We start from the raw sequence: 19,841 nt of genomic DNA, 5'->3' as shown, positions 1-19,841 counted from the left end.
AGAAATTATGAAAACAGTACTTGGAAATCAAGATGTTGGCATCAGAGAGATTGCAGAGGATCTCTACATCTCTTATGAATCGACTCAATACATTTTGGTTCATGTTTTAGGTAGGAAGCGTGTTCAATAACGACGTACCTTAGGATATTATTTTTTCCCGTTACTGGTGCCAAATCGTGGCTGTACGAATGGACTTCGAAGCCGAAGCCGAAACCGAAAAAACGACTTCAACAACTGTGATTAACTTTTTGGCCAGAAACGATACGAGAGTCATCGCTACGACATCCTATGCCCCAGATTTTCCTCTGACTTTTTTTTGTTTTCGAAACTTTCAAATCCCCTTTTAAAGATTCTTTCTATGTTTTCTGAGTGTGCAAAATGGGATCACTGATAGAATAACTGAATTCTATTATTACAAATATATGTAGAGGTTTCAGTAACAACACTCACCTCCATTTCGTGCGCCGATTCTGGAACCAAGTCTTCACTTGTGCATCGGTCATCTTAAGACCGCGCGCAAGTGCCGCTCGCTCGGCGGACGCTAAATATTTTTGCTTATGGAAACGTTTCTCTAATTCGGCGACTTGTATGCGTGTGAAGGATGTGCGGGGCTTTTTCCGCTTTGGTGGTGTGCGATTTTGATACGGATGGCCGATGCGACGGGTGATGGGAAAGGCAGCTGTAAGAAGAAAAAAACGAAAGGCACATCAATTATGTTTTTTTAATACAGCAATAAACGCATAAAGAAGCTGATTATTATTTAAGAGTCTTCATACAAATATTTGTGAGTGAAAGGGCACGCAATTGTGTGGACTTTGTCATAGTATATAGTTATTGTCTAAGCATGTGATTGTGGTGCGCCGACCGACGGTGGCGTCTAAGCAATCGAGCAATGAACTCAACTTAATTTAATTGTAGGGTTTCAGTTTGGAAGCAATTTGTAAAGCAATAAATTCTCAAAGATAACAAGCAATTTCCGATATTTACTTCCGGCACGGCTTAAGCGCCTATGTGTGCATGTGTGTGTGTGTGTGGCGGTGCGGTGTGTCAGTAAATGTACCTGTATAACGGCGCAGCTCATCGGCGCGAATGTGCCACAATGTATTGTATCAATTATCCTGTGTATACCTGCTGTGAAATCAATTAGACACTTCAAAATGACCGCGCCCCGAGCAGCGAGCATGCAACCAGACTAATGCCACTATATCTACCTCATACAAACTTACATGGATGCGATCCTAATTGCTGTTGTTATCCTAAATTCGACTTATCAGTCATACTTAAGTAGTTGGAGTGTGTTGCGTGTATCGGCTGGAAGAGGTAAGTGCGTGTGTCATTTGCGCTTGGCTAAGCCCCACGACCTGTGCAACAGACGGACGCTTCAGTATTACGGATGTGTATGTTGGCATTTCACTTTTTCATTCATAAAATTATTAAATTTTTAGACCTTCTTCTTAGCGGCGGTGTAGATGCGCCGACGCATGCAATTAAGTTTTTATTTTAGTTTAATAGTGTTTAAATGCGTCAAAAGTGTCTGAGCGCGGACCATCAATGGAGAGTAAGAATATGTTTTTTTTTTGATAATTGTGTATTAATTGCTTGTTTTTAGTAGTTAATCCTTTGTTTAAAAAAATTATGCTATATATAATATTACACTGCGAGGGTTGTCATATTTATTTCTGGGTCGAAAACATAAACAAATATTAATCATCGAAAATCGTTTTATTGTTTTTCAAAATATTCTTCATTAAGATCTTTTCACTTTTGCATGCGTTTGAACCAATTGTCGAAGCAATTTAGCCACTCTGATTGGGGTATCTCCAAAACATGCCTTTTAAATGCATCAATCGCCTCTTCAGGTGTCGAAGAAACGTTGACATCCTAGTTTATTCTATACGTGTGGGAATAAATAGAAGTTATTCAGTTTATAGCGCTATACGGTGGATGACTTATCTAATCGATTTCTTTAGTGATCGAAAATGCTATTGTTTCAGTCGATTTCATTTTTTCTTTCATTTTTTGGCCGAGATGAATATTTTAAGTTACTGTAAACAACACAAATAGCGTTTGTATGTGAAAACGTTCCGAGTAAGTATATCAAAAAAGTTAAACCTTACGACATGTTGGGAGTTGCGAGATTGCAATACTAGAGTTGCCAAAGGCAGGTTATGTAAAAGCCAACCTACATATCTTGCTTTAAAGAGATTATAAAGAAGGTGTTTAAAATAGCTTTCAGGATATCACTATCACAGGTGTATATAAAATGTGTATAATGTCAGAAATATTAGATTAAGTATGTACTAAAAATTCTTTTCAGGCAGTATTGTTATTGCTTGACTCAGTATTGCTTGGGAACGCGTCAATAATGGACGTCAAGCCCTGCCAGGAATTTGCATTGGCATCAAGTATGAGATGCTCTTCGACAGCCAAGCAGGTAAATATTGGACAGTCTAAAGGAAGCAAGCACCCAGAAGCGGCCAGCTTTGGTCGATAGGAGACGAATGGTGTTGCATCAGAACAATGCGAGCTCACACACATTGATAGTGACTCGCTGGGAGCTTCGAGAGCTGGGTTGGCAGGTTCTTATGCAACCATCTTAAATTCCGAACTTGCTGCTAAGTCATTACTACCTGTTTCTGTCTAGGAAAAATTTCTTTGCTGGTGTAATGTTCGTCTCAAGAAAAACTTGCGAAAGAAGACGAAACTATTTGCCAACAGCGACGTGGGTTTCTATGGGAGCTGCGTTATGTAATTACTTTCAAAATGGCAACAAGTTATCGCCAAATGGAGTACATTTGACTAAACATTCTATCTATGCTAAAGTAACGCTAAGTATAAAGAAAAATAAATGTAACGAGTTCCAAATTGGAAAGTTTTGGACAGGGACGGTCGCAAATTGTTGGTTTCTATGGACGAAGCTCGTGTTTATCTAATACAATTGCAACTAAAAATATATCATTAATGTATTTAAAATAGAGTTTCTTCTTTAACATGTAGCGAACTTAATGTATTTATCGAAAGTAAAATCACTTTTGTCTCAATTTCCACATTGAAAGCATTAAAGAATATATACATACATATGTAAATATACAATGCATAATTCTCGAATTTAAATTGAAAACAATCTTTTTTAAATTTTATGATGTATCTAAACTCGTATTTCTCCCTTATTTCCAATTTCAGCCTTCGAATTTTCCTTAGAATTCATGTGCTCATTTTACCCATAAATCCATTGAATTTTTTACTACTTACATTGCAAGCACGCGATCACGTGTTAAACTGACAAATCGCATATCTTATTGATGCTTTCTACAAAAGCACATAAAACCCTCTAAGTCAAAGCTCAACTCATTTCTTACATTTGGACCAAGGTAAATGCAGAATAATTTCAAAACTTATACGTTGTTTATGTCTCGACGTAAGAGCATAAATTTACGAGGAATCAATATGCCGAGAGTTTCCGGCCAATCGAAAATTCACACGTAACTGAATATGCCGATATGTATCACATATAAATCTGTTTGTATGTGCGCACAAGATTGCTGTGCTTCGGCCATATTTTCGGTAATATCAATTGCAGTAAAAGCTATTTATCGCACCGCAAACGCTGCACATCATAAGCACATGATTTGCCACTTACCCCACAAAAACACCTAACGGCATTTGAAAATGGAGCTGAGTACGCGAGTATATGTATGTGTGCTTGCTTGACGCCAAGATCAACCCTATGCTCAACCCCAAAATCTACGTGTATCGACGTTGTGAACGTTGCCGATTTTACGAGTGTGGCAGCCACAACCAGCAATGAAAAGGGCTTCGAGCTTGGGGGCAGGCTTTTAAATCCTTTGTAAACCACGTAAGCATAATTTTATAGGCCCACCATTTAAAGCAACGAATTATGTAGCTGTAAGTGTTATGAGCACACACACATACCTCACATAAGTGCGGCTGTTTGCGAATAATGGTGGTTGGGGGCGATTGAATTTGAATATATCAGAAACGCAGTGAAAATTCGTGAACTAATAAACACACTAACAACATATAGACGTAAATATTTATATGTAATATAGCGCTTTACGGTAACAGCTCACTTGTGGGGGCCGACTAACCTACCTCTGGAACATATGTGTAAAACAATCTTGCAAGAGCTCGACGGTTTTATATAAGTACATTTTTATTTATTATTGCCCCACACAAGCGTTTTTAAATAATCCGAAGGGGATATGGCATTTTATGATATCAACCGAGTGCTTGAGTATTCTTTGCATCTCGGGCTGCTTCTTAAGCGTCGTCTCACTCTTCGTCGTTTTCCTCTTCATCGTCTTGAGCGTAGCGTCGCTTGAATGTTGTGGCTTAGCACAAGACGAATAATGCGAAAAGCTTTTAACATGCATTATTTATGCGGAAAACCGACGGAAACTGGCGAAAGGACGAGTGAGAACGGTGTGGCATTTGCCTAAAATATATATTTGTGTGTATAAGTATGTATTTATTGTGTAGGATACGACGACCTTTCGAAAACGTAAATACCCCAGCATAGTTAGTAGTTGAACTTGATTTAGATAAATTGAAAAATAGCTAAGATATGATTTTTGTGGTTTAACATGCAGCAACGGGAGGACAACGAGGCACTTTCAAGGATAAGAAACTTACTAAGAATTCGGTGCGTTGACGTTGGCAAAGTTTTACTTTGAAAATATTTAACGACTGCTTAAGCATCGATTTTATACTTTTATGAAAGTACTTAAGCAAATTGCTTCCTGCATATGACGTTATCGGGCATCGAAGTCATTTATAATAGCAGCACTTATGAAAATAAGTTTGATCGAAAAGTTTTAGCAATAAATTAAAAGTTATTGAAGAATCAAAGGGGTCAGATTGTGAAATACTTATTTTGTGTGTACAAATGTGTCTATTAAACGGAAAACTTTTCAATTTACATTAAAATACATATATGAATTTAAATAATATGGAAAAAGAAGGTTTGACATTGATGGCATGTACATAAATATATACAACAGTTGATCCGTATAGCATATTAAATATACTAATATTGGGTAGTCGAAAAAGTCTTTTCGTATTTCTAATCAAACTTCAACTTATATTTTTTTATATTTATACTAATAAATAAATAAACAAATATGTACCATTTTGATCGACCACTTTTCGCCATATTTCCACTAGAGACATTATTCCATCAGTGTAAAACTTTCATCAGTGTAAATCATCGAAATCTTCCATTTTTATACAATTTTTGAACAGCTGTAATTTTTTGAATGAAGCTTAAAATCTCACCTTTCCAACACTATATGGTATAACACAATGTGATTGGTAACACTGGAGACATCTATTGCGAAAATACGAAAATACTTTTTCGACTACCCAATATGATATATTATCAACCAAAAATAATAATTTTCGATGCTGACCCGATAAATATATCTATATAAATTCGTGATTTATTTTTCAACATAGTCTCGTATAAGCTCGTTACACTGGACACAGCAATGATCCAACTTTTATAATTCGCCGGAAAAAACGTTTTCTTGCAAACGATAACCTCCTAATTCGACTGTGGAAGAGCACTTCGAGTTCGCTCATCAAAAACTGAGGTGCGATCACATTTAAACTCGTTTCACTAATTTTTCAGATCATCAACGAGGGAGAAAAGTCCTCGTATTCAGCTTAAAAAAAATCTTTGATTTTACTGCACAATTTCTCTTTCAAACACAATAATCGATTTACAGACCGATTTCTCCATTTTTCTAAATTCGGCGGACAAGCCAGTAAAACACACAGGGTAAAAACAAAGCTGCTACCCCATCCGCGCATCTCCATCCCCTTATTTTAAGATAGTGGTCCTATCGGGCGGTGAGGTTGAAAAATTATTGGATCACTTTTATTCAAATCGAAGGAAATATCGGAAGAAATTGGTGGAGGCATTGCAGGACCAAACTTTCTATACCTATGAGATGTTTTCCAAGTATACTTCAAGCAAAGGAATCCAAGCCTTTGAGATCAAATTGTTATTGGACATCCTGTCAGTTGGCAAACGTCTACACTTCACCTGGGTGACGGGGCAAAAAGGGGTAATCGGCAATTAGCTGGCTGAAGAATTCGGCCCCTCTACTGTGGCTTTTAGGATGGTTGGACCAGAACCTTATATTGTGGTAGGGTGCCACGTTATAAATTAGCTGCTCCGAGTGTGGGAAGAGAAAGTTAATGACAGCAAGCAACAGATTTCAAAACACGTTACGCTGGACACTGCAGCCTCAAGATGCACTTGTCCGACATAGGCATGTTCTCTTGTGCAAACTACCGGTTTTGCGACAAGGAATCGGAAACTCCTGAGCACCTGATTCTAGATTGGACAGCAATCTGTAGACGGTGTAAGGCTTTGGATCCATATATCGGGATAGGCATCACATCACCTGGATAAGGCGCAGCAAGTTCGTAGAATTCATCAGAGTGCTGCGCCTGATGGAGGAGAGGGCACAATAGACCTTAGGCCACGGTGCAAACCTCAATTGAATCATATTTCATTCTATTTCACTTTTCTGTTATATGCAGAGTTTAGTTTACCGGGCGGACGGAGTCTTCTATACTCTCCTCTTTTGCGAATACCATCAATTTTTTTCATTAACCATCTCCAAGTTCACTTTAACTAAATATTTTTTCATTTTGCCACGTGCTTCTCTATACTGTCAACAATTGGACCGTCTAAAGGAAGTAATCGCCATCAAAAAAGGAACTGCGTTCCATTAGAATCCCGCCAGGCTATACACATCGATAGTGACTCTCCAGAAACCCTGGGAGCGGGGTTGGCAGGTTTTTAGGAACGCCTCTTATAATGCGGACCTAGCACCAAGTTTTTGAAAATCGATTGTTTTAGATTATACCACTCTCATAGTCGAGGACTCTATACGAGTGTATGGAATTACACAAACAAAGTTTGGTTTAGCTTGGTTAAATGGCCTTAGTCGAGCTTGCCTATAATGAAACGCTTAAACAAATAATTCGTGAAAAATTTTAAGTTTTCAAATTTAAACCATTACAATGTTAGAGAAGATTCTGAATTTTTATAAAAACATTGTCGATAAAAAATTGTAGACCTCTCTCTACTTCTATGTACAAGTATGTATGTACATATGTAATACAAAGTTAGAGATGATTCTCAATTTTTGAAACAGTTTTGTCCTCTGGTTTTTCTTTGATCTGTACTTTGCCTTCAGCAACAATTATCTCCACCACTTGCTTCTATTTTTGTGTCTTACAAATATTTTTCCTCATTCTTGGCAATATACTTACATACATAAATATTCGTATGTGTTATGCATTCACTTAGTCCGAAGCGAAGGTGCAGCCATCGTTGTCGCCACTAACCACTTCCGAACTGTTACTCAATTAATGTTGATGACTGTCGCATAGCGGCGCTAAATATGCATAAAGTCCTATCGTTAAACGGTTCAGAAACGGCTTAAGGCAGCCATAAATCATCGAAGCATAAGGACAGATGAGGCCGGGCCATGAAATGTTGCCACCATGGTTGCGCTAATGCGGGGCAACGACTGGAAGAAGTCAATTTAGAGGAAAAAGCCAAGGCGCCACCTTATCAGCGAAGACAAAGAGCACAACAAGCGACAACGTAAATTTCTGATAAAAGTGTAAGAATTAATAAGCACAATAACGGCGACGCGACGCGCAGCGAGAAATACGAGCGTACGGCGGTGAGGTAGCGAGGCGGAGAAGAAACGGTCGAAAAGATATAAAATTGAATATTTTCTGTTTATAAGAATGTATAATCGAATTGAGGCGAGTATGTGACTTCTTGTGTGCATATAGTTAATTGTGGAATTGACGCATAAAACTTGAGAAGACACCGAGAAGCAGGTAATAAAAAGGTGCAGGCGGAAATGTACGAACAGTGCCGGCTACCAGCCGATGTTTAGTAATTAATAAAATTAAAAGCTTACCAAAGCCATATGCGCAAACACACACACAAACATACACATAAAGGTTTGCGCTTAAATATGTATCAACTAGCGGCTTTTGCGCATGCGCGGACCGCCACAATTTGCATGGATAAGAGGAATATGCCGACAACCAGGCGCGTCGTTTGTGGAAAGCGCGAGCATAAAGTGTGTTTGTACGTGTGCACGACAAAACGCGGCGGCGCACAAGCCACTGCCTTGTGCCATGTGTGTATGTATGTATGCTCGTGGAAGTGTTCGCGCTTCGATTTCAAAGTCATTTTGGCGGCTGCGACCGCCCAACGCGTAATTAATTCCTTCTACTCGAAATTAAAAAGTCATGTAAACCACCTCATTAAAATAACGAAAAGTCCACAGTCACTCAAGCCGCATTGCTGACCGACCGCGCTGTCAGTGCTAAAATCGAACACTTCAATCGGTACTTTGAAAGAGTAGCGAAAACGGAGAGTGCCGGCAAGGCAATGTTGCGTCGAGAAGCTTAACCGACAAATGCTGTCTACGATTCGTCCGTCGGTGACACGAATTTAAATTGATCTGCTAAGTGGTGGGCTAAACAGGTCAAATACGAAATACTGTGGTGATATTTTTGGTTTTTCGATTTTTGTATTTTGGAGCATTGAGTTGCGTTTTTGTTTGTCGTAGAAGAAGTTTGGGGATGCTGTGAGAAATCTTTCGTATGACTTTGTTTTCAGATAATGAAGAGGCATGCTTCATAAGAGGAAATTAAAAGTTTCTAGAGTCATAATTTATCTGTAAAGAAATTTATATTTTCGTAATATTTCAGATATTTATTTACGATTCTCATTAACTTTTGAAATGTATCCAGAAAATTTAAAAACTAAAATTGTCTTTGCAAATTACATATTTCCTAAAGTTCGAGAGTTATCTCTATTCCTATTAACAAATACAATCCCCAGTAGAGGTACTTTTTCACCAGCCTTTTTTGACAGTCATGTTATTTTTGTTCAGTATTGTTTGGCATTTCATCATGGAAAGCTTTGACCAGCGCTTCGCTCCACTTATGGTCAATATAATCGACCTACTGAGCGTCATCACCTATTTTGAGACCCAGCGTTTATTTTTGGATAATATTCGACCGAATAGACTACCTCCAGCACGCAGTGAAGAAAATATAGACCGAAGACCGTGGATAGTCGACTCGGCGAAATTCGCAGCAACTCGGACTGGCGTAGGGAACGACTTGCCGCATTTTTCTTCGAGATCTTTAATTGAAAGTGTATAACATAGTACAGCTTGTGCAAGAGCTGAAGCTGCTCGACTTTTCCTAGCGATATCGCTTCGTTCTGTGGGCTCTTGAAAAGTTCCAGGAAGATCAGACGATTTCAAGACAAATTTTGTTCAACGATGAGGACCATTTATGGCTCAATGGGTATCAAAACAAGCAAAACTCCCACATTTGGAACGAAGTGTCATCGAAAATTGGGCTCATCAGATGAACCATATGTACCAAATTTTTAGTTGCATCTTGGCATGTATAAAAGCAAAGGATACCTAAAAATGCCGAGAGAAATATGCAAGCATAACCATGAGGGCGTTATTCTATATAACTTATAAGTTGTGGTGAATTCATATCAGATATGAAACAGAAACGTTTTGAAAATCTCTTTGAAAAAATATTTCCAAGCAGTCTTGATCACTTTTAAAATTTTAAATGCAATAAAAGCATTCAGAGTTCCTAACACAACACCCTTTTTCGCAGAATTAATCACGATAGCACACGTCTTCAGTACACACACGAAAGGAACGCTCAATGTAAACAAATTAGCAAAAGCCAAGCTTGCCTCGAGCCTCACTGAAACATTACAACCAACGGAAATGAAATCGGATATTCGCGAAAATGAATACTTAACGCGCCGAATCATCTTTAGCATCATTGGTTCTTCATGTTGGCTTCGACAGGCCTCCCCAAAGTTGCAAGTGCTAGTGTGTGACAGCAAGTACTTCTGGGCGGCGAACTCATCGAAGCGCAACGGGTGATAGTGCGATGTGTAGTTGAGAACGTTTGAAGGCGAACATGCTTTTATACTTTAGCCATTTAAATTTGCAACTACTAAAAAGCAACAACAAGAACAACATACAGCATATACATATATGCGAGCAGATCACGCGCCTCCATCAAAGTCTGAGCATCCGTAAAACAGTAGCAACAATGATAATCGGTTCAGCAGTCCAGTCACAGCGCATGCCCATGTGTGCCGCTGGAAGCTGTGTGACACGTTGCCACCATTTAGTACGCCAACCGCGCACGCCGCCCCCCTTGTTGCAACCAAAATGCCTGTGCACAAGTGCGTGTAGCCGAGAACGTGCAACTGCAACACACATCCTTTTTCAAAACACTTGCCATGTGTAGTTGTTGTTGTTGCCGATGCATTTTATAGCGTACAATTTTTAGTTGCTGTTGTTGTTGTTGCTTTCACTGCAACACTCTTTTGTAAGATCGATGTGGCACGCATTCTTCAAGTGTGCGTGCTTTGTGGCAATCATGTTAATGCTACTGCTTTGGCCCCGCCAATACTGTTGTTGTTGTTGTGCTGAGGGCAGCAATGTGTTATACGTGAATGTTGTTGCTGCTGGCAACACCGCAATTTGCAACGAAAAACAGTAGCCTTTTGCCATTTTTAGTGATTTTGTGCGCAACTCCCTCTATAATTGTTATTATTATTGTATTTTAAGTGGCACATATGAAGACCCACACATACATATGTACAGTTGTTCTTCTGTATGCATATACATATATCTAGCATGTCTATATAAGTATGTTTTGTATTGCCAGTAAAGTGCACTAGCATAGAAAGTGAAATCTATAGTTTGCAGAGTTCTTTCTTGATGACTTCTCTTTGACAGCTTTGTATTCAATGCTGCCACAGCTTCACCACTAAAACCAGCCTCATTGATGCTTTGTAATGCGGTAATTGAATGCAATTCATTTGTCAAATTCCAGCCGGTGGTCTTCCGCGCGGAAAAAGCTTTTACGCCAAAGCACTGATAAGCTGGAATCCACAACGAATGGGTTCCGCTTGAGTGAGGACTGCTGTGATTAATGTTGACGTCTTTACAGCACTCATGCAAGCTATTTGAAATGTGGGCCGTAGGATGAATGAAGATACATAGGTTTTGGAACATAATAAGCAAATATGTTTGCTTATTGGATGTACTTTAACTGAATGTTTTTTGTGGACTTTGTATAAATAGACGACACGGCAGCCGGTTTTTGGATTATACGAATATCTTTGGATATTTTTTGATTTTGAACAAAAGAAAGTATATTTTGGTATTTTCAATAAGATCACAAGAGAATTGGCTTTTTACCATAGTGCAAAGCGATACGGTTTCTTATGATCATACCAAGGATTTCTTAGAAATTAGTCCAGTCTAATATTCGCATTCTATGGAATTATATATTCTTTGTTTTGATTCAATTCCTTTTTCCATCTTTCGAGTAAGAGATTGAATGCATGGTCATAAAATTCCAAGTAGTTTTGATGTTCTGATTTGAGGTAAAGGTTCTCCCAACCAACAAATTTTGCACAGACCGGCCGGAGAAAGTAATAGTTCGAAGGTGCCAAGTCTGGAGAATATGATGATTGTTTTAGCCCATTCACCCATTCAAACTGCAAAAGCTTTTCGCGAATCCTCAAATTTGCATAAGGTCTCGCATTATCACGGTGTAACACTACATCTTTTCCATTGATCGACTTTATTTTAACCATATCGGCTTCAAGAGTCTTTCCCGGAGGTGTATCCTCTAAGTCAAAATCGCCGGAATGAAATTTTGCAAACCAATTTTGGCATTGACGTTCAGACAACACATCTTCTGCATATAGAAGTTCACGCAAGTGAGGAAAGTTCTCTGATCGCCCTTCACTTGGAAGTAGTCAGAACGATTCTTTTACATATGGCTCAAGCAGTTAACGACTTCCGGTCTTAGACCAAGTAACTTCTATGTAGTAAAACAACCACCGTTTTAACGCGAGCTAAAGTGAGAAGGCGAAACATCCCCTCTCCAGGGTTGTGTGTTGGGTTTGGGACCCCCCACGTAAAAAACTCTACCAATGAAAAGGAAACAGCATTAATTTTTATTGCAAAAAAGCAAAATATGCCGAAAATGCTGTTTTCAATCTTCCATCTTCGATAGGACACCAAACTAAACCTTTTTAAAAAGTTTTAGAAATTTTTTGACAAACTACCCTACAATATTAGAACGGCTACACTTTCGAAGACTGTAACTGAAAAGCTATTTGAGATATTTTAGCATGTTATAGTTATTATATTATTTTTAAAGGAATCTATCGAAATATGAACATGAAATCGAATTTTTACAAATTTTGCACAAGAGGTGCCCCTTAATACTGTGTGAAGACGTTTTTCAAAAGTTGATTTCCAAAATCCAATATATTTTTTCATGAGTTTTGGCTTAATTCTTCAGTTTGATACAAAACATCACACACTGCTCTTTTAACGAACTGTATTCTCCATTACCAAGGCGCACATCACTGACCCCCTTATGATTTTGACACAGTTCCGATTAACGACAACATGAGCAATCCAGCAATCCATAAATGGTGATTTTAGTAGATGCCCCACAGCGTTTACAACGTTTTGCCGCCCAACATGTTTGGCTGGCACAAAACGGCTGATGTTACCGACGTTTTTGATGGATCATTAAATTGAAAATATTCAAATACGCCAAACTCTTGTTTAAAGCAGTGGCAGCGACAGCACTTAAACGGAAGCTCTTTTGTTAGTACTCATGTTTTTGGTTGTTCTTAATTTTTTGTTATTTTATAATAATATATCGTTGTTATTGTTTTTTATTTTATTTGGATCAACTCACCTGCCAATCTGTCCTTGACCGCTTGATGTGCCAAAGCGGCGTGATGCAATGGGGGTAGCGCCCAGGTTAACGGTGTGCGTTGCGGCGGTACGCGTAGTACATGTCCGGCAGCGGCCGCCGCAGCTGCGGTGGGATACAGATGCGGATATGTATAGAGTGCGGTGGCGCCGCCATACGTCGATGTTGCTATGCTTGTGGCCAACTTGTACGCAGCTAAGTCATGTTCACTCTGTATGTCTTTTTCAGGACTTTGTTTGTTGTTGTTTTCGAAGGGCTTCGACAGCAGGCGCGATATGCTAAAGGGTAAATTCTCACTAGACGATGAGCGCGTTTGCTCCGACTGCACGGATTCACTGCAATTAGAAATGAAATCGAATTTTCAGTTGAATCGCTGATACTAGACCACTATAAACCATAAAAGCGGAATGTTTAAAATCAAGTCTTTGTATGGAAAACTTATCTTCACTAAATTTCATTTGAATCAATAAATCTAAAATCTCCGGATCAAACGGATCACTATGTCATTTAACTTCCACACATCCCGACCTTTGGGAATCAAGATAAAGATCTTGTTACACCATTGTATGCTATAAGAAATGCACGTTGAAGAGTATTAAAGCTTCCGTGCAGCCATTTAAGTTCAGGGGTTTTATTGTTTTATTTGAGTTAAGTCACACAATTTTGTTTTTTTAGATTTTTTAGTTTCGAATTATTTTCACATCGGATATAATTTCCGGAATTAAATAGAAAAGTAGTCGATATACGAATTAATGAGTGTTAGGAAAAGTCGGTACAGCCGGATCTACGTAACCGGAATGGACCAGGGTTTTTATCCAGCCAAGGACTTTCAACTCTGCAGAATTGAGCCGCTACAAATACAACAACAACAAGGAAAATCGGATTACATACATAGTTATTGTCCAGCGTAATAAAATATAGATTGGGGCAATTTGAACACCTTTTCTTAATTTTTTTTTAACAAAATCCATAGAACAATTATTTAACCTCAATTTTATTAAGATACATCCCCTTTCTCAAAAAATTTCTCTACTGTGAAAAAGTGAATGAGAGCCATACTTCCACTTCTTTTATAACTTATGGTACATAATTATAATTACTAATGATGTCTTCAATTAAACAATTTTGGAATTCGTAGGCAACTATTTCGACTTTTAAGGCTAACTTCGAAAAACGGCACGTCGTATTCTCACTTCATGTGAAGCTCTGCATGCACAGAATAAAGTCCTAAGCTAAAAAATATACAAAAAAATGTCCTTCGAAGACTTAACGCCTCTTCATGTCTCAACATTTTGACACAATCTACAAAAACAAGCGATGTTTGCGATTTTAGCATTTTTGGCATTTTAGTATAAACAAAATATTCGTGTAAAAACTTGTCGCATGCACAGAGTCACGCACACTCGCTTGTTGTTGCTCTATTTTTATCGAATCCGTCACTGGCTGCTGGACAATCTCAAAATTCACACGAATATTTGCTTTTAAACGCGCGTTTTCATGTTCATGTTTCGCACCAGCGTTATTCGATTGACTTTGGGCGATTGTTGTTGTGATTTTTTTAGTTTTGTATACCATTGGTGTTGTCAGCGATTGCTAATACGACTGCGGGCTGCTGACTGCTTGCTGTTGACATTGTTGTCCACCGTCATTCGCATGCCTAATCGAAAACGGCGCTATGTCGTGCCTTGCGTGGGCCCCCAGTCTCCTTTCGATTCTTAATTAATAAATGCGAGTATTCCGCGTATTCGCGTTTGCGCGCTGCAGTCTATTGGATTAAACTACCTTTCATATTCGTGTTGTTATCAGTGACACTTTGTAAAACTCATTAATTTAAAATGGAAATCAAATATGTACACTCATTATAAATGGGGCCATACATACATATGTACATACATATGTATGTGCAAATGTGTGTAGATATACATATTTATGCTTATGCATAAAATTTGTTCACGAAAGCATGGATTACACGTTGGGTAACAAGGTAGTTCAGTTTGTGTGCTTGGCGTATAACGGTGCAGGTCTTACGTGTACTTCAGTTATGTGGGCCGGCACTAACTAAGGGGCGCTAAAAGGAAGTAAAGCAGTAAATTTGAAAAGAAATACTCGAAAAAAGCCAATTGTGTAATTGTGGTCAGAGAGTTAAAACGTTATCATTTCATTTGAATTTCAAAACATTTATGTATATTCATATAAAATGCAAGCCAATACTTTTTAAGCAACATAATTGAACAGTCAGTGTAGAGCTAAGTAGTTTCAAAGCGGCCCCATATTGTCAGTTAATCCGGCCCTGATATTTTAACTCTCTTTACACATGTGGAGAATGCCAAACAAGCATCGTTTAGTTTAAGTGGTCACGATTTTCTCACATTTTGCTTTGCTCTTGACGCCAATTTGTTGATTTCACAAGCTCTTATCGTGCTAAAATTAAATTGACGACATCTTTCATATATAAATGTAAAATTATATATATTTTACACACAATTTAGCTTCAAGAATGAAACATAATATTATTGTTCAGATGTTCATGCTTTACTTGTTGTAGATGTAGACGTCGACTCGGTTTACTGACTTAATTATATGAAAAAGCACCGCGAATTCACGGGGTCAACTTAGAACTCGTAGCAACTTCTATTTCTGAAGTAGTGTTAACAAACATATCAATTTGTAATTTGTAAAAATATCTCACCAAGCCTCTTGCAAAGCTTTAACTACCCAATTATTTATTTTGAGTGTCATAACCAAAATTATCATAAATTTAAATTAGGCTTCGTAACGTTAAGATAAAATTGAGATGAGTAGTATATCCCAAATTGAAACAATAAACACACTGCATTAAAAACAACTGTTATAATAACTCTAGGAACCAAATGAGTAATAATTTTTATTTTTTATACCCTGAACAGGGTATATGAGTTTGCGAAGTTTGGAATACACAGAAAGAAACGTGGGAGACTCATATGTTATGCGTGTAAAGATCCGGTGCTACCGAAGTTAAGGTTTTTTTGGTTTTTTTATTTTTTTGTTCGATTTAAAAGTTTTCTTCTGAAGCCAAGTTGCAAAAAAATACGACTGCAGAACTTTCAAAATCAATTAATATCATAATTAACTCAGAAAAGGAACATACATATATGTAAAAAGAACAAACAAGCATCGTTAAAAGAACATACATATGTATATGTTTCTTTTCTACGAGGAACGAAAAAACTGAACCCATCTGTCATTATAAAATTGGATAGAAATAGTTCTAAAATCAGGAACTATGTATATACTTATGTATTTATGTTAGGGTGGGCCAAATCTAACCTATCGTATTCATGGTCTACATACATACCATCAAAATTTAGTTCAATTCTAAAATCTCATTCCTCTTTTCAATTTGCTACTTCTCAACAGAATTAACCAACCACGAGACCTCAAAAGATTCACGGAAGAATTCACTTAGAAGAAACGGTACACAACATAAATATAATGATTATATACCGTTAAAACACTTTGTCGCCCTGAATGTGGCATAACTAGAAAAGTTGCTCGTTTTGCTTTGCTGCTCAGCGTGTTAGCTCCGTCGCTGTGTTCACAGCTTATTAATTTTTCTTTCTCATCCCATTTTGCTTTGCTCGCGTTTGTTTAATTTGTTAGTTAATTTACAAATTATACATACATACATTTATTAAGTTTTTAAATTGTTGAACAATTTTTAAGCATTTGACTAACATAGTTTTGCTATTAGGCATTTCTGAGTTCTAGTTTATGTGAATATACGCGATTTAAAATATGCGAGGTCTTCTAGGTGTAAAAGTGAATAATCATATAATGTATAATAATGTGGTTGATTTTAGGACAACTAATTGGATCATGATTTTTTTGTGTCACTAAGCTTGATTTCGGAAAGCTTTGTATACGATTTTTTAGAAAAATTCATATTAAGTAAATGACTTTTTTCTTATATACAAATTTCTAAATATAGATATTATAAAATATGGCATAAAGCGTTAAAGTCTTTGTTTGGATTTCACTTTTAATTGAATGATCGGATATTTCAAATAGTTTTCTCCCAAAAGGCAATTGCATTTTGTTGTTATGGCCAAATTAGGTTAGTTTGCGACTACTTATGGATCAACAAGACCCTCATAAATCGACAAGCGCTTTGAGCTTTGTTAAACATTTGTGGAGGCGGAAAATATGAAATTACGGCTAATGCGCCTGTAATGTTCCAACCTCGGTCTAGCGAAAGCTCGACTTCGGAGAAAAATGTATGTTACCAACTCTTTTCATCCACGCAACTTTGACAATTAGACTTCGTCTTGATTTTTAACTTCATCACCTGAATTCCTATACGACAATGTCAAGTCTGAACTCCAATAAATGCGACGAGGTAAACATCGCTAATATTATACGTTTATGGCCAAGTAAATACTAAAATTTTTCATAATTTTAATTTTAATTAAGTATAATAAAAGATTTATACGTCCTCCATAAGAAACACGATATCTTCATTATCATTTCTTTAGAACTTTTATTCAACGGTCAGAGAATTTTTCTAATGAGAGATTCGAAATGAAAGGTCGTAATAAAACAATTGGATGTAGATAAAGCAAGGATATTAGTTACAAAGTCAGTCTGTCAAAACGTCAATTGAAGAATTATGGTACGAAAAATCTTTAAAGTAACTAACTAACTAACCACTAAATTAAGATATACAACTTTAATTTGACACAGGAGATCGCAGTAGCCAGATCCAGTTGTGGGCGTAGCATCGCCCTTTAAATTCAATGTAGCGCAAATACTATAAGAACTACTACCGGCGGTGTGAAAATGGATGAAATCGGATGATAGTTTCGCTCACTAGTTATATAACGGTACTTTTAAAAACTACTTAACGTACGATAAATTAACAACTAAATATGCCCGAAACATAAAATTAACCGGCGAGATGATAGTAGGGGGTCAAAATTGGACCATGGGCTTGGCACCGCCCACTTTTATGTGAAAACGTATAACTCGTGACTCGTTGACCGATTCCAACCAAATTAGGCATGAGGGATTCCTCCGACATTTTTATGATATAGAGTGAAAATGGGCGACAATGGACTACAGCCACTCCTAGAAAGACTAAAATCGGGTGAAAAATCGGCCATATACATAACTAACAGGCCTTATGCACCTGAATGTACATACTTCCCGGGCTTTAATCCTTGCAAGTTGCAAGAGTATGAAATGCTTGGTTATACTTATACTTTATGAATAATTCCCGATGAGATTTGAAAAATGCTTTAGTTCCCAACTTTAAATCCAATTTGAGCTAAAGGTTATTTGAATGATAGAAATTTGCATTTCATATAAGGCAATTGGAAGTAGAATATCCATATACGGATCCATCAGAATTGTACCTCATATGCACTTGTATGTATATACTAAATCTTCTAATAAGCTTAGCAGACAAATAAGTATTCAATATAAAGTTTGCTTGGGCTATGGATATAAGTTAAGGCCAACCTTAGCGGCGTTTCCATTTCATCATAGCAACTGCCGCCTTCCATATCCACGTCGGAGCCGCTGCCACAGGAAATACGTGAATCCGAATCAACATCAACGTGAATCTCTTGTTCATCCTCAACATCGTCACGCTCCTCATCCTCATGTTCGTGTGTTGATGACATGGTGAGGTGTTGTGGCGCCAATTTAGTATAAACTCACGGAAACACAAAACACTGCACTTATTATTTATACCGAAGGAGTTGATAAAACGCGTATAACTTTAAGAAAAGTAGTTTTAATTCAAAAAATAGTTTTTTTCAACTAATTTTCAATGAATTTTAGAACAGTTAACGGCTTTTGGTATACTTTTTAAGTAAGTAGTTTCATTATTTTCTGTTATTTTGCACACACACTTTTATTTGATTTTTGTCTTTTCACAAAATTGCCATTTAATTTAGGCGCAACTTCACAACTTTCAACGGAACGCGTCACAGCAAGCGCTTAAACGCTTTTGAACGTAAGCCGATTTGTTGAATGGCCAATTGCCGTGCTACTCGGCAAGCGTGTATGAGTCGCGAATGTGTTTGGTGTCAAATGCTTGCGCTGACAAAAAGCGCTGTCAACGCCAATTGCACAAATATGTCGCGGACTACGCACACCTACATACACACACACAAACGCGCTTATGCGAGCTTATTAATGTATGCGTGCGTATGTTCTTAAACCGTTATTACGAGTTGAGTAGGCGAGCAGCGAAAAGCGAACAGCGCGCAAATTAACTTGAACGTGTAGCCAAGCAGTTATGAAGTGGTTTTGTGCGAACGCACGCTAGTCTCGATTATTGCAACCGCACCAGAGCAGCAGCAGCAGCTTAATAATAAAACGTTCCGCTTTTTGATTCTCCGCCAGCCGATAGAGTAGAGCGCAGCAGTTATAATAACAACGTCGCCGCCACCACCACCAACACAAGCGTGTGCCGAACACAACTCACCCCAGGCACCGGCGAATAGAGCGGTTGTCGCTGTTGTTGCTATTACTTTTGCTGTTGGTGGCACCAGTAGCGGCTCGTTATACCAGTTTTACGGCTTCCTTCCTGCTGTGTTGTAGTTGTCGTCGCGCTCGTTAGCAAGTAAATACTCAGCGTTCCGCCCTAACCTACGGTAATAGTGATATTACTAAGAGCAGCAACAGCAACAAATACTTGAAGTGTGTACGAGTACCTTTTAATGTGAACATTATTGCCCACACACTAACAGCAGCACTAACAACAAAATCGAGAAAACACATTGCAATAAGCGCCGCCTCTTTTCCATATACCGTTTCAAAAGGCAATGAAGCACTTCGTTACATTCGAGGGTTAGTAGAGGAGCAAGCAGCGTTAAACAGGTTCTTCTTGTAAGCTTCATAGATTTCTATCGAAACTTGGCAGCACTGACGGCACATACTTGTACTTACACTACACAGCTCTCAATGCAAACCTATGCTGGCAAGCAGATCAC

At 37.9% G+C, this 19,841-nt stretch overlaps 1 protein-coding gene across 1 annotated transcript in view; it reads right to left on the bottom strand.

Annotated features, from left to right (window-relative positions):
* LOC126767619 (T-cell leukemia homeobox protein 3) overlaps positions 1-19,188 on the bottom strand; it is a 39,248-nt gene extending 20,060 nt beyond the window's left edge. The window contains exons 1-3 of the mRNA XM_050485075.1: positions 18,361-19,188; positions 12,847-13,199; positions 451-679 (exon numbers count right to left, since the gene is read on the bottom strand). Of these exons, the coding sequence (XP_050341032.1) occupies positions 451-679; positions 12,847-13,199; positions 18,361-18,524 (746 nt within the window). The 5' untranslated portion in view covers positions 18,525-19,188. The remainder of the gene's footprint in view (positions 1-450; positions 680-12,846; positions 13,200-18,360) is intronic.
* Positions 19,189-19,841: the final 653 nt, after the last annotated feature.

Source organism: Bactrocera neohumeralis, chromosome 2 (assembly GCF_024586455.1).
Source record: "Bactrocera neohumeralis isolate Rockhampton chromosome 2, APGP_CSIRO_Bneo_wtdbg2-racon-allhic-juicebox.fasta_v2, whole genome shotgun sequence".
NCBI classification, from domain to species: Eukaryota; Metazoa; Arthropoda; class Insecta; order Diptera; family Tephritidae; genus Bactrocera; species Bactrocera neohumeralis.
This window is presented reverse-complemented; position numbering and strand designations above follow the sequence as displayed.